Consider the following 15,441-nt stretch of genomic DNA (forward strand, 5'->3'; position numbering starts at 1 on the left):
TTTTTTTTTTTTTCAACTTTTTTTTTTTAATTTATTTTTGGGACAGAGAGAGACATAGCATGAACGGGGAAGGGTCAGAGAGAGAGGGAGACACAGAATCGGAAACGAGCTCCAGGCTCTGGGCCATCAGCCCAGCCCAGAGCCTGACGCGGGGCTCGAACTCACGGACCGCGAGATCGTGACCTGGCTGAAGTCGGACGCTTAACCGACTGCGCCACCCAGGCGCCCCAACAGGAAGTTATTTCTAACAAACAATTTAAACCCACACACACCTCACGGCATTAACATGGTTTCTGTATTTAGAATAAGGTTTCCTGAATTCTTCTCTGGAGAAAAGTGAATTCCGTGGCCAGGGTCCTTTCAGGAAAGAGACACAGAGTGCTTTGCTTGGTGTCCACTCCAACAGAGTGCTTCTTAAGGGGCCTCGCAGGACCAGGAGTGAAGGAGCACCTGTTCAGGACTGCCCTCGTGAATACAGGACAGGAAGAAAGAAAGTAGATATTGGAGGCGACCCTTTGACATCTAAGAGTAAGAAAAAAGGCAGTAAAAGGAGAGAGAGAGAGAGAAAGAGGGAAAAGGAGTCGGGAAAACGTGGCTTTTTGTGAAAAGAGAGAATCCTGACAGGTAGCGTCATCATGTAAAACAGACGTGCCCGGCAGAAGCACCAGTGGTGGTAACCAGCACGCAGGCTTTCTAAGAACTGGCGTGTAGCCTGTAAATCCTGACACCCAAGAGAGATGGCTGCGTGGACAACGGGAGTCACGAGGAAAGAGGTCAGCAGCATGGACGGGAGGGAGTAATTGCAGTTGGAAGCCTCCTGGTGACGATTCTGAGCAAGCAGACACAGCTGCCGAACATCCAAATATAGCCGCCGCCCGAGACAATGGCATCCGTAAAGTTAATCGTTCTGAAATACGCTCCCCTTCTGCTCGCCCAGAAAACTCAACACCCCTTCTGTAACGTATTAAGACAAAATACAGCTCCGTGCACAGAAACGCGCAGCTACTCTGCTTGTAGGAGTTGACTACAAGTGATGGCCGAGGGCTTTCCACGCTGCCCTCCCGTCAAGGCTCCCGTTGGGAGAGACGTGTTGTGGACACACGTGGCCCCTTCTCTTCACACGGAGGAGAACTCTTCGGGAAGGGCCTAATCAAATGGGCCTAGAGAAGATTCAAATACAAGAGCCAAGAAGATATCAATCGGGAAAGCCTAAGGAAGGCAGGAAGCAAACTCAGAAACAGCTATCCTGTTTAGGACCACAAGGAAATGAGCGGGTGCAAAGAATCAGGAGTGGAGAGCCGAACAAAGCAGCCTGACTACATGAATATACCTTAGTCTTCTCCCCAAGTCTTCCCTCCTCCTGCCTTTTCACCTTATCTTTGCCTTTATCACTCCCCTAAGGTTTTCAAGGAACAAAGGGGATGTCAGGTTTCCACATTACTTGCTCTACCTGCTCGACACCCAACGTCTTACTCAGGAGATGCAGAGAGAAACCAAGTGGATGCAGGAGCGCATGTGTGGGTTTCGGGTGGTTTACGTCAGTTTACTCTCCCCCCTCGTAGGTCCCCACATCTGCTCTAAGGTTAACCTTCTGAAGATGTCCTGGTAAGGTGCTGAACTCCCTTTTAGGCACCATGGAAATTTCAAGGGCTCTGTACAACAAGGACAGCAAGGCATGGATAATGACGTGCATCAACGAAGGGGGGGGGGGGCAGGGGCCAAGAGGCACGCAGTAAGGGGCGTAATGTGGTCTGGCCAGTACCAGCTGGGACCACCCAAGAAAATACCACTTAGGGCCTACTGTCCAGATCGCTCTGCGAGGAGCCTTTCTTTCTACTTCAAACCTAGAAGATCCTGATGGGAGCGACCTGTTGATCACAACGGAGCCACAGGAGGGGGCCCCCAGGTCCAGGGACTTTGCAGCAAGGACAGAAAGAAAGGACCACTCAACCCTCAGCTTTCTACTCAGTGAGAGGTGACAGCACCATCAGGAGGGGCTTTTTTTTCTTACCTTTAACAGAAACTTGGGGGTTCTGGGCCGAAGAGTCAGAACATCGTCTTGAGACCTGATTTGAATATGTCTTTGGTCAAGATGCTAAACTTTTCTAAATCTTAGTTTTCAGTTATGAAGGTAATAATCTGTAAACACAGGCTGTGTCATAACAATTTCAGAACTGTTACACCCAAAGACCACTAAGGGGCAGATATTTCAAGAAAGTAAAGACTTATGTCCAATGAGGTAGTTTGTCATGTATATGTACTTTCACACACATACACACGTGCATATATGTACTCACGTGAACACACACATACACACACATTTTATGCCTACTGACCACACCCAAGTGAAGAACGCTATTTTGCTCTTAACTTATGAAAGGACCAGCCGATTTTATTTTTGGCAGATAAATGTGGCACAACTTTCTAAGCTACGGGGGGAGATAGGAGAAACGGAGACACAATTCATGGAAAAGGATATAAAAATGCCACCTTAAAATTTAATGAGCTTGTGTGCCTGGGTGGCTCAGTCGGTTAAGCGTCCGACTTTGGCTCCGGTCATGATCTCGCGGTTTGTGAGTTCGAGCCCCGCGTCGGGCTCTGTGCTGACAGCTCGGAGCCTGGAGCCTGCTTCGGATTCTGTGTCTCCTTCTCTCTCTGCCCCTCCCCCACTTGTGCTCTGTCTCTATCAAAAATAAATAAAATGTAAAAAATAAAAAATAAAAAAACTTAACGAGCCTAGGTCAAACTACGAACTGTCTTTACAAAAAAGTATAAAAATTAAGCATTTCAGCATAAAATCATACTACTTCAGATCCTACTATGAGAGAACTCGTGACTCTCCCATGGTACCCCTCCCCCCAAAATGCTTTTAAGCTGTCCAAAACTTATGTCAAAATGTCAAATCAACCAGCTGAAATTAACTGCATTCCCTCTGAGGAGTCACCACCGTCATCTGTGAAAGTGGGCGATCTTGAGGCTACTGGAGCCTATAAATGTCAGACAAAGCAGCTAGTGGGTTGGGGGAACTTGATGTCCACAGTTCTAACAAAGGCGTGAGCAGAACCTCCTCTTACCGAGGAGACAAACCTCTTTGACTTCTTCAATTATTAAGACTTGAAATCAGGGGCACCTGGGTGGCTCAGTTGGTTCAGCTTCTGACTTCAGCTCAGGTCATGATCTCATGGTTTGTGAATTCAAGCCCGCATGGGGCTCTGTGCTGACAGATCTCTCTGCCGCCACCCCCCCCCCCTTATGTGTACTGTCTCTCTCTCAAAAATAAATGAACATTAACAACAACAACAACAAAAAAGACTGAATATCAAGACATTCCCCATAACCCCATTTTAAGGCACTGTTACTATTAAAGGAATCCCATGATCTGGTCATCTGTCTGTAGGACTCCTGCCGTTCGGCTGACCAAAAGGGAGCACTGATCATTTAAACTGAGTCCTCCTCAGGATAGATTTATTTAAAGCCTGACCTTAAGTAAAAGGCCATATGAGTCTGGTAGAAAACTTCGTAATAATAAACCCAAATGATATTTTAGTCTAAATACAGGCTAAACTTAATTTACATAAATCTTCAGGAAGAAAAAAAAATGGGTCTAATAATTTGCTGGCAAGTTGGCTCTGAGGCATTCATTCAAATGGAGTAATTAAAATTTAACCAAAAACGGAATTTGTACTCATCTGTCATTTTGAGAGCCGTAGGATTACATATTTATTAGCATTCCATTTTAAAGGATCAGCTGATTTTAAAGTATCACTCTCAGTATCTGAACATAATATACAATCTGCAGTTCATAAAACAGACCGTTCATAAAACTCCGGGTGTAGCTCTGTGAACGTGTAAATCTCAAATATGCTCACCAGGCATTTCGGCCATGTAACTGGAATTGTATTTCTATCAAACCAGTTGGAGTAATCATTTTCTGTCCCGATTCAGAACAAATGGCAAGGGTGAAGCGGTTAAAATCTCCCTGTCGCCCCCTTTCCTTTAAAAGTCCTTTCTAGAAGGAGACTAAAGCTCCCAGTAAATGAAAAAGAAATCCCCGGGAGGAGAGCGAGGTTTCCTTCCCTTCGCATCTAGATTCAGAGCATGAGAATATTGGATGGCACAATTACACAGTGATGATGCTAAAGGGGGATAATTATTTTACAATTACCTGAGAGCATCACATTTACTGCGCTAATTAGTTTTTGTTTCCCACAAAGGTTTTTCCAGGAATGCGCAGCTCCATTTCTCTTCGCTTTAGCAAGAGCTTTCTCTTAAGGAAAAATAAAACTACGTTTTCTGCACTGCCACACAAGTGGCCAGTGACGCTGGCCCCATTATGTTACCGGTCCCTCCCTGACAGTGGAAACAGACACGGGGGCATGGGAACTTCTTGGTGTGAATGAACCGGAAACCGTTAGTGCTTTCCAGACCCTCCCTTCTGCAGTGCTTAGCACACCTATTCCACCAAACAAACAGCTGACTCCTTCTGGTGTCCTAATCTGCAAACAAAAGGCAAAAATGTGAGCCGCTGAAAAAAAAAACCAAAAAAAAATAAATAAATAAAAAGCACGCAAAAAAAAACCCAAAAACAGAACCCCTCTGGTATTAATACTCTAAGTGGGAAATAAAGACTTTTGAAGTTTGGATGAAGTTCGGCCCAGGAAGTATGCCGCGTCAATGGCTTATTAATTTAGCTCCTTGAAACGTGTTGAAAATATCAGGTTTTCCAGTGGAATGCAAATCAGACAGAGGATGCTTACGGTATTGTTGAACAGTCGTGAGGATGACTGAGAATGTGCGACAGTGACATTCAGGGCTGTGGACAAGTCTACATATATCAGCCTCAACAAATGAGCACTACCCCGAATTTTGGCACAAGAGCTAGATCGTGCCCCGGGCTGGCTACAGAACACTGAAGTTCATCAGATGGTTCTGCGTGCCACAACAGTACCTGTCTTGAATGAGCATTTAGTTTAGAAGCAACAAAACCACAAAGGAGGGTGGTAAGGAGAAATGAAAAGTTCGCAAATTTATGTTAAAAAAAAAAAAAAAAAAAAAAAGGAGGGAGATTGCAGTCTTTTATCAGAGGCCAAATATACTGTTGTTACAGCTGTTGGGGAAGGGGGGAGGGTGAGAACTGCTCTGAGGTGGAAAACATCCTAAATGATCCCATGAAATCTTAATTACTAGGTTCATATCGGAAAATCTTATCTCCTTTTTTATCTTGTCTCGCAAGGTTCTTGTTCCCCCCAGTTCACGGTGTCTCATCAACAGATTCCAGAGTAATCTCAATCCAGCAAATTACAATTAAACAGCAATACTTAACAATTAACATAATACCTCTAACCCAGATCAAAGATAACATTAGTGTTCCAAAATGCCAATATGGGAGGAGTTTTTGTTCTCAGGAAGCAGCTGATACTAAAATATGTATTGCTCACTGAGAAATCCCACTTGAAAGTAGACTTTAAAATTTTTCCTTAAAAATCCATATGCATACCCCTTTTTGCAGAATCTTCTCTAATTCCTTGCACGATCATCAAAGAATCAGGTGCTAAGTCCCAGCTATTGCTGTATTTTATTATTGGTAATGGCATTTTCTGAATATACTTCAAATCCCATCTTTATCTTACTGGTACCTTGTAAACCAGAAAATATTTTTAATTAAAATATATTCTCTTTAATGAACATATGGATAATAGTGTGAATCTGAATCAAATTAGAAAGTCAACTCTGAACGAGTCATACATGTTTCCTATAATCCTCAACCACTCTCATGTGGCATAATTTTGGATTTCTGGTAAAAATCTACGTCGTATATTTAATCCACAGTTCTCTCTTCTCTCCCCATCAGCATGTGAACTTGCATTTATATAACACACGCACAAGCCAACCCCAGCTTTGCTGTTCACTGCCTATGAGGCATGGGCAGCATGTAACACCTTTGAACATGACCTGTAAGATGGGTATAACCCGCCCCCCAGCAGATCTATCTCTAAGGTTAGAGACAGGTAAATAAGGTGCGTTGGTACACAGTAGGTATTCCATTAATGACTCACGTTTTCATCATTTGAGGGAAAGGGAGAAAACAGTAATTACGACGCCTTCCGGAAGTGGTCACGCTGCCCCCTATGATAGTTTCTTCATCTATAAAACGAGGTCTGTCCAGATGGTCTCTAAAGCCCCTTTCAACTTGAGCGGTGAAAGCCCCTAGACGACCCCCCCACCTCCTTTCAGTTTAACTGGACACTGACATTTTTCCAGCTATCTTAACTCGGGAGGACCTAATGAACAAAAATGGTGAATTCACCAAACCGATGAGTTTACACTCAGGATAACTTTTCTCATTTCCAACAAGGTTACTTACTGAATGTGGGTGGATGGGGGGAATAAGATTTCATTTTAATTTGTTTCTTGATGTCTTATTCTAACATCACAAATCGAGTAATTTTAAAGCTGCATTTATAGATTTTTTTTCCACCTGCAATTTCTCATTTCTAAGACATGATTTCTTAGATTCTTCTGTTTAAAAATTCAAAAGCATCTAAAACCCCTAAACGCATATGTGATCATTGAAAAGGTTAAACAAAGGAAAACCCTCATCCCCACACCCATCCCAAACCGACTGCCCAAGCTTAAAATAGAATTTTTGAAATCAGTTCCTACTCTACCTTCATTATGCTTTGTTGCAATCGATATTCTACAGTAGCATAAAGACAACAAAACGTCAGTAGTTAAGATTATTTAAAAGGTCTATTTCCATTTACAGTTTCGATACTGAAGGCTTAAAACGCCAAGACTTTGAAGCATATGTCCCAACAATTCAGAGCCACTGCAGAGCCTTAAATGATCTGGGCTCTTTAAACACTGGATGGCTCGTGGGGCCATCAAGCGTAATAATTCATCTCAAAAGCTATTTGTTCATCTGCCTTGAGGACTCAAACATATTACATCTTGCAAACTTATGTAATATATTCTTGTGGGAGAATGCCATTGAAAATATGTCCTACTGCTTTAGAAAATCAACACCAGAAAAGCCCCTATGCTTTATTTAGGTCCCTTTTAGGAATAGGCCAATATTTAGCCGCCTGCAATTTAGTCCAAATGGCAATATACCATATGTGACAACCAGTCCCGAAAACAATAAATCTGTACGGCTATCTTCTCAACCGCATGCATATGGCAATAAGACACAGTGCTAGGTGGGCTTCAAGCATTTTCAGCTTGTCACACGCCCTCCCACACACCTCTGTTCCCCAAAGATAGTCTCCAATGTGAGTTAATTACAAACTATTTTGGAAAACATGCTACAGTACTCTTAGGGCTAAGAGGATATAATAGTTATCTTGGAAACAAATTATTTCCAAATCCTCTATTTTTATTTTTTTTTTAAAAAGTTCAATTAAGCAAGAGTTGGCAAGCGCTGAAAACAATGGGGGTCTGATACCAAAGGATATCATTGGGACACAACTAGCATCTGGAAGAGAAGTGGGGGTAGTGAGTTATACCAGGGTTTGCATAGGAGACTCCATGGCTGAGATACAAAGGCTCTATTCAGAGCAAGCAGTTTGAAAAAGCCACATTCATCCTCCAAATGAAAAAGACGAATTAAACTTTCATAATTCATAATTTAACTGACAAGAGACAGCATCTTTCGGAGACCATTAACACATTAAATTCACAGAGCATTCATTAGATGGAGATCTTCTGGTCACCTAAGTAGCAGGTGACTGAAAACTCAATTATGATCAAGCCACTTCTTCCTCCCGACACTCCTCCTCCGGAGAGCAGAAACCACAAAACTTTCAATAGCAAATGCACAAACAAATATTATATATCCACACACACGTATATTTTAAGGGGGACAGGACAGAGATCTTGTAAAACAAGTATCACGGGAATGTTACTAATCAAGATTAATTTCCCAGAGAAAATTGCCAAAAGGAAATTCAATATTTTAATTTACGTTATCTGATTGTCTTAGTTGGGACAATGAACCTGATCGTGTGTACAAGCAAGTTAACATTCTTCGTATCGACTGGAAGGACAATTCGCACTTAACAGATTCTATCAGCCCCCCCCCCCCACTTTTGTTTTTTTAATCCTAGGGGCTCAAATAATTGGCCACCGTGGAACTTCTCAAAAATCTCTTCACTCATAACATTTAACATGCTAGCAAATGAATCTAGCACCGTAGGGGAAAGCGAGCTGCCAGAGAAATGGATCAGAAAGCTGTGAATGGTCTAAAAACTGCAAAGGGTACATAAGGTGCCAGAAAGAATATGGATGTGAAGTCGTAGAGCGGGTAGAATAGGAAACATTTTGTATGTACTCTTAGCAAGGATAACCGTCGTTTTTTCACTAGATTACTTGTAGCCTAGATTCACTGGCAGAATTCTTGTCCGATAAGAGACAATTTTGTACATTCCAAGTCTAAAATGGACACAGACCTTTCAGACCCGCTTCTGGCAATCCTTTTAGGTTTCTTTTTCGTAACACGCCTGAAATACAAGTGGATGCTATTGACTCGATAGCGCCCGAGCTGATAGAAGAAACTTTCCTATCGAGACTAACGAGCCAGAGAAAAATTAGATATACTTTCCTTTCCTCAGAAATCCCAGCTCCGTACTTCTCCCAAAAAACTCTCCACCTTAGTTTGGCGACGTGTAAAACAACCAGAACCACATTAATTATTAAATTATAGACTGCACATCAGACGAACCACCATGATTACGTAAAAATTACCTCTAATTTCTGCAATAGAGTACACCGGGCTATTTTAACGCTTTATAATTACCCCCCCTCCCCCCGTTTTTTTTTTTTTCCCTCTTCTCTCCTCTCCTTCCACTTCTCCCACCGCCGGCGAAGAGTCTTCGCAAATGTAAGTCAGAGGAGCGGGTAATATGGTAAGAAGGGATCTTTAAATGGGCCACGAGAGCTCCACCAGACCCGCATTTCAAATGACACGAGCGTGCACGCGCGCACCCCGCCCCGGGACGCCGCGCCCCGCCGACCGGACCCCACGCCCGGACCCCCGGACTCCGCGTCGGGCTCGCCGGTCCCCACCTGGTCCCCCGCTCGCCGGCCGCCGCCTGAAACCCACACCCGACCCCGGTCCGGGTCCCGGTCCCCGCCCCGACCCCGCTCCCCGCACCGCCCGGCGCGGCACGTCCGGACACTCGCCCCGCTCCCCGCGTCCAGCGCCGGCTCACAAGCCCGGGGGAGGCGGCCGAGCCGCAGCCGCCGGCCGCTCTCGCCCTCCTCGGGGGCTCCGGGAGCGAGACCTGGCGGCAGCCGCCCGGCCGGGGGCGCGGGGAGAGCGGCCGCGCGTGCCCCCCGGGGCTGCACTCACATTCTGTCGGGAACTAGCAGGCGGCCCTCGACCATCATGTCCGGGAGGAAATCCAGCTTGAAGGCAGAAGTCATGTTCTCGGCGCGCGCTCTGCGCTCGGGCGGCGGGGGGCGGCTGTGCGCGCGTCCGAGCGGCCGCGGGCGGCGCGAGATGGGCAGGGACAGGTGCGCGCGGCCTCCCGGCGGCCGCCCGAGCCGGCACTTGTCACATTCTCTCCCCTCCCGCTCTCCGCCAATCCCCTCCGAAATCCAGCGCCCCGGCGACGGTCTGCGGAGCGCCAGGTGCGGCGAGCGGAGGCGGAGCTCCGCGCCCGCCGCGCCGCCGCTTAACCCCTGCGGGCCCGCCCGCCCGGCCCCCGGAGGGAGGGACCCGCCCGAGGCCCGCGGCTGGGGAAGCTGAGCTCACCAGCTTTTAAAAATAGCCAGACTTTCCTGGGGTCCCCAGCCTCCGGCAAGGCAAACTAGTTCACCACGCAGCCTCGGTCCAGTTCCGCTCAGTTCCCCCATTTGCACGGCGCCTGGCACGAGGCCCGAATAACCGCTGTGGTAGATCAGTGCCACTGTGTTGCCAAAGCCTAGTTCCCATGACGGTCCAAACCCAAGTCCCCAGCCGAAGCCGGGAGAAAGGGCACCCTCACGAGTGCTTGCTGAAAGGCACCTCGGTGCGATCTGCTAGCCAGTGTATGAACTCCCAACAATAACTGATCTAGCATTCGTGGGTTGGCCAAAGTAACTATCAGATAAACGGCCCAAGTGACATTTAGGGACTTACCTCAATGCTTTAAGGACAAAGAGGGCTCAATCTGCACACAATTACATTTCCTTTGTATCATCTTGGAAAAACGCACAAGTTCGGGTAAGGGACTGAAAAATGTGAATCACAGTAATCACGTTTTCTTTTAAAAAGGAAACACATTTGTCCTTTTCTAGTATTTAAGGATGAAAAACCAACGGACTTTATTGAAAGACTGTGAGAGCTGTAACGTAACGGCCATGAGGCCTAAACATCCATTTAAGATGTGTGACTTGACTAATAGGAATGGTGAAAAATGGCGAAAATCTCAAAGGAATAAAGCAGGGAGTTGAATTTTCCCTAGCGATTTGCAACAATTCTTGAAAGGTAAGTATACGGTGACGTTCTAATTCGCTGTTGTCATTGTTTTGTTTGGTTATTTACATGAAAGCAAACTTTTCACAAGGTCACAGGATGCAAGGATGTAAAACTTCTCATATTTCATGTGCTAAAGCAACATCATAAACTGCATACCAGAATTACAGTTTGCCTCTTATGGTAATCGCTCTCATTCTGTAAGGACATAGCACACGCCTGGGGATACAGTCACGGTAGCCAGAGGGTTAAACAACTAAGTCACGTGTAGTTAAATACACCAGGTATAAGCCTGATGTATCAGGCACCATTATTCAGAGAAACGATCTTTTCTCACAACTTCTTGTGCGATCATGAGACCTGACCATCTTTTGAGATTATGAATGAAAACAAATATTTATATACCAATTTTAAATCCACCTATCAATTTTAAATCCAGGCTTGATGGATGGCTTGAGTAATATGAAGTAACAGGCCCGGAGTATTCAATTAAGTCCATACATACTTAATGGACTTGATTTCCTCCTTCAGCTGAACAGTATATCTGGCTTTGACCAAGGCACTTCTAATTCCAAGACAGATGCAGGGCTAGGACTAACCTTCATTTTAAAATATTGCCTTTCTGAGGAATGAGGTCTAAGTTCACAAGGAATTGAAAAACAGAAATTGAAAAACAGATGCAATGAAATGAGTTCTTAGACCCAAAATGCCCAAACTTTTCCTGATAGTATTGAGTTCAGCTTACTCCCTCTCCTCGCTACTATTGGCTGCCTTTGAAATGATAAGAATTTTGTTGGTCTTTCAATAACCTTAGTAAAGTAATTAACCGGATAAATGAGACCAACCTGGTCAGTTCTTGGTTTTCGTACATTAGTTATATAAATCCCAAATGTATATAATGAGCCGACTGTATAACAAACTCATTTTAAGAATGAGCATAGCCGGCCTCCAGAACAGAAGCAAAACACAGCCGCGTTCATCAAAAAGAAAAATATTTTCAAATCAGCTGTGGAATAAAGCTCCATACGTATCTCCATTCTATAAGGTAGAAGACGCTTCATTAACATGTACACTTCTGAAATATTTATTTTCTCTTTAATTGCATGTGAATTGGTTGGGAGAAGCTGTAGGGAAGCCCTCTTACTGACTTAAGCCTTCTCAGCAGTTTGTTAAATTCTAGTCTCAAATCCCTTGAGGCAATAGTGGATTCAAAGCAGCTTTTAATCACACTATAAGGAGGGTGAAGTAGTATGTAAGTAGGTCATAGAGAAAGAATTACAAGTGCATAGGTTATTGCCTTATTTAACAACTACGGTGTATGTACCAGAGTTTTCAAAGCACATTTGCTTCTGCCATTTAAAGTTAGAAGCAAAACCAGGGTCAAGTATAAAAAGAAAACCCACTCTTACATGGGATACCGCGATGATGTGAACCAAGGAACGCTTATGGCGTGTAGCTGAGTTTAAATCGTTTGGCTGCCAAATACATAAATAATACAGTGATTGCACAGGCACTTGATGCAGGTGCCAAAGAGAAACAAAATACACACATACACACACCCTCCACAGGGTGTTGTTTCCATGATCATAGCACATACACAATAGTCCTTTTAAAAAATACAAATTTCAAAAGCTCTTGAGTCTAGAAACGAAAACAAAACAAAAACACCCAACCAAATACCACCTGATGAAAAGCGTAAATTTCCCGTTTCACTGCTTTGGCAGAAGGAAAAAACAAAATCTAAAAACAACTCAATGGGGCCCCTTTTTTAATTTTCATGCAGTAATGAGCCATCAGGTATCATGTTTTGGCAGTTGGTGTTATTTGGCAGACAGCTCCGCTGGGCCGCTGTTCACTCGGGTTCAATGGAGCTATTTTATAGCCAAGGATCTTATCAACAGCAGTGAAAAGGGATGAGGCCATCAGCGGGCCCCTCTCGTGGACATGACCTGGTTGGTGACACCACTGTGTGCTGACATCACTGGGGACGGGTCTGTTGGGAACAATGAAGATTCCTCATAGTTTTAGCTTCACTGTAGAAAAACCTTAAGCTCTTTCCTAGGCCCATCCCCCTACCTTCTCTAATTGTCTATTTTTTTTTTTTTAATCAACTTGCTATTCATTTCCCAAACAAAAGGCAATTCAAGAATTGGAAGCACTTCAAGGGAAAGTTTCTGAATGACCTCATTTTATATGAGGCCTTCCAAGGCAATCGGGTGCTCTGTGCTGTTTCAGCAAGCTGCTTCCCCCCACCCCCATGCCTCATCTCAAACTGAGTTTTCTCCAATGGTCATTGTTTGCGCACTGAATTATCACTGGCATTAAAAAAAAAAAAAAATCTCAATAGAAAAAGCATGCTACTAAATGCATTTGTACATAGAGTACACACTGCAGGGAAAAATACTCTCCCAGTCACCCCACTCAATCAACAAACCAGAATACAGTCCCTTGATCGTAAAGCTTTCAACATTTTTGCAGAAAGTTTATACCGTAAGTTAGAGACTGGTGCTTGCTATATGGTGATTCGTGTTTATAAGCAATTTTTCCCCCTACAGATAACCTTGTATATTTCACGATAAATTTCCATTTTTTAATTGTTCCTATACACAATGTCCTACATTGCAATCTCTTTAAAAGCAGAACACTATCAGCTATGTTATCATAGATATCATATCATCTTCACAAAAGCGTCTCCCCCTCCCCCCCCGCCCCCGCCCCACTTCTGGCTCATCATTACAAACTGGAATCCAAAACATCTTTGCCCTATCACATTTTCGAATTCAAATTTTATTAACATAGCTGTTTCGGTTAAAAAAAAAAAAAAAAAAAAGCCTAATGTGCTCAGGGCCATTTGGAGCAAGACATACAGGTCCTATAAGGGGATTTCCTATCGTTTCTAGCCAATAAATTTGAAATCCACATGAATGTTATCTACCTGAGAGAATATCTGACTTTGTGGCCATGTGTTTGTTCTTGGCTTTCTCCAGTTTCATTAGTAACTTGCAAAAATAAACAATGGTGTTTTTTTATGTGTTTCAAAACACCCAAACAGATCCTTAAGCGATACATTGAAATACATCTTTTCTTCATCCCATAAAGGCATCCCTTAAAAAGACTTTTATCGCCAATTATAAATTTAAAATGATCACTTTAATATTCACACACGCCCCCCTCCCATTTTCCATTGAAAGCTTCTGGAATGGTGACTTTGTCACATCCCTAAAATGACTTAAGTAAAATTAAATGCCAATAAAGATGAAGTAGTTATTAGAGTCTTATTTTACATTTTTACGGGAATTTTAAGTAGTCACTCTCCCTTGAGAACAGCTGCTACTGGCTTTTTGCAATCTTGTGTTTTTCTGAATCTGTTTTTAATAGAGCAAAAATACATAATGGTGAATTTATCTTCCTTCTGAAGAGGCCCTCAAAATGAAGACGGTTCTTTGTGTACATACCTTCGTGCTCCGAAATGAGATGCCCCTCTAGAGTTTCCAGAAGCTTCCATTCCAAGGGGATGAAATGCTAACACTGTGGGTCTGTCAGACCCAGAGCCCAACCAGCTCATCACTTCTCTCTCTAACTTGCCTTTCCCCTTGCCTTTCTCCATGATACCGCTGCTGCCTTCTTTTTGTTCCCCCCTCTTAGCTTTCTCTCTCAGATGGAAGCTAAACAATGCCAGAAGCTTCCCTCTACAGCTGCGTGTCTGAGGAGGCAGGTGACTACCCAAGTAAAGAGAGTTGTGGTTGGTTGCTTATCTGCGAGAGAAATCAAGTTTGCCTTGCCCTGACCAAAGCTGGTTTCTGAACTAGGAACAGCTGTCTCTGGAGTGAGCCATGAGATTCCTTTCCAGACATTACCATTGGGTGGGAGGGGGAGGATGCAAGACTGTGTCCCATGAAGTGAGTACACAGGAGATGAGTATGGGGAAGAACGGAGAAATCGGAGGCAGAGGAAAAAGGTCTAGCGTGGTGATTCGCACACGAAGGCACTCGGTTAAAACCTCTGAAGGAATGTTCCAGTGGCCTCTTGAAGATCCTGAGATGTGTCAGGCTACACGCGGTACCCTTATCTGGTGCCAGTCTGGCGGCAGGAACAAAATTTATACCTATCAGAATGAGGCGTTTAATTCCCTGGCAATCTGCCCTCCGACACCCCCCCCCAACCCCCACAAAAGGTCTTCCCCAATTGGCCACAAGTTCTCATCTTACTGTCACGTGTTGTTCAATTAAAAAAGAGAAACTTCTGCTTGACAAAACTCAACAGCTGAGTAGCAACAGCTGGGTGGGTCCAGGAGTGGGGCGGACGTGAGGTCCAGAGAGAGAGAAGCAACAGGTGGCGGTGAAGGAAAAGAAATGGGAGTTTCAAGCCTTGGGGTGGGGCTGTCTGAGACAGATCCTGGCAACCATCAAAACTTCAACTCAATTCGAGAGGCAATCTCAGAAGGCATGACAGCCCCATTTGCCCGAATGTTAACTCTCTCTCTCTCTCTTTTTTTTTTCTGAACAAATACCTCTTGAGGAAGAGTGAAGATTAAGAGCAAAAGCTTGGGTTTCTGTAAAACAAAACACATGAATCCACTTTACCACAATGATGACAGATGCCTTCAAAGAGCTTTGGTTACCAGGATCAGAAGCCACCTGATACGGGGCGTGCAGATCAGATTCTTGAAGGCAAATGCTACTTTCAAACTGAATGAAAAAGATTAGAAGATTTAAGAGCCCAACCTGTTTGATTGTGCATTTGATTCTGTCAATGACACCAGGGAACGCGTCATTTAATTTACTGATTCATCAGCTAGACCTTTGTCATATGCGTGGCCATCATTTCCTCATAGGGACGAAGGGCTGAAAACTCAAACTCTACCGTGATCTTCCCATAAGAAGTGCAATGTGTTAACCTAACTGTTCCTACAGCAATTATATAACAAAGCTATTAAAATGACATGTAGGTTGAAAATACATTAAGGTTTTGAGTACAGGAAATGT

General features: G+C 44.1%; 1 protein-coding gene across 8 annotated transcripts in view; it reads right to left on the reverse strand.

The window, feature by feature from the left end:
* The window catches only part of CELF2 (CUGBP Elav-like family member 2), an 835,088-nt gene that overhangs the window by 298,774 nt on the left and 520,873 nt on the right, over positions 1–15,441 (reverse strand). The window contains exon 1 of one of the 8 annotated variants that reach the window (XM_058682195.1): positions 9,350–9,623. The exons of 5 other annotated variants lie outside the window; for them this stretch is intronic. In XM_058682195.1, coding sequence (XP_058538178.1) covers positions 9,350–9,423 — 74 coding nt within the window. In that variant the 5' untranslated portion in view covers positions 9,424–9,623. Of the gene's footprint in view, positions 1–9,349; positions 9,624–15,441 lie in introns of those variants that run through there. 2 more of the 8 variants (XM_058682194.1, XM_058682196.1) reach the window with 2 other exon arrangements.

The sequence above is a fragment of the Neofelis nebulosa genome, chromosome 8 (assembly GCF_028018385.1).
Source record: "Neofelis nebulosa isolate mNeoNeb1 chromosome 8, mNeoNeb1.pri, whole genome shotgun sequence".
NCBI lineage: Eukaryota > Metazoa > Chordata > Mammalia > Carnivora > Felidae > Neofelis > Neofelis nebulosa.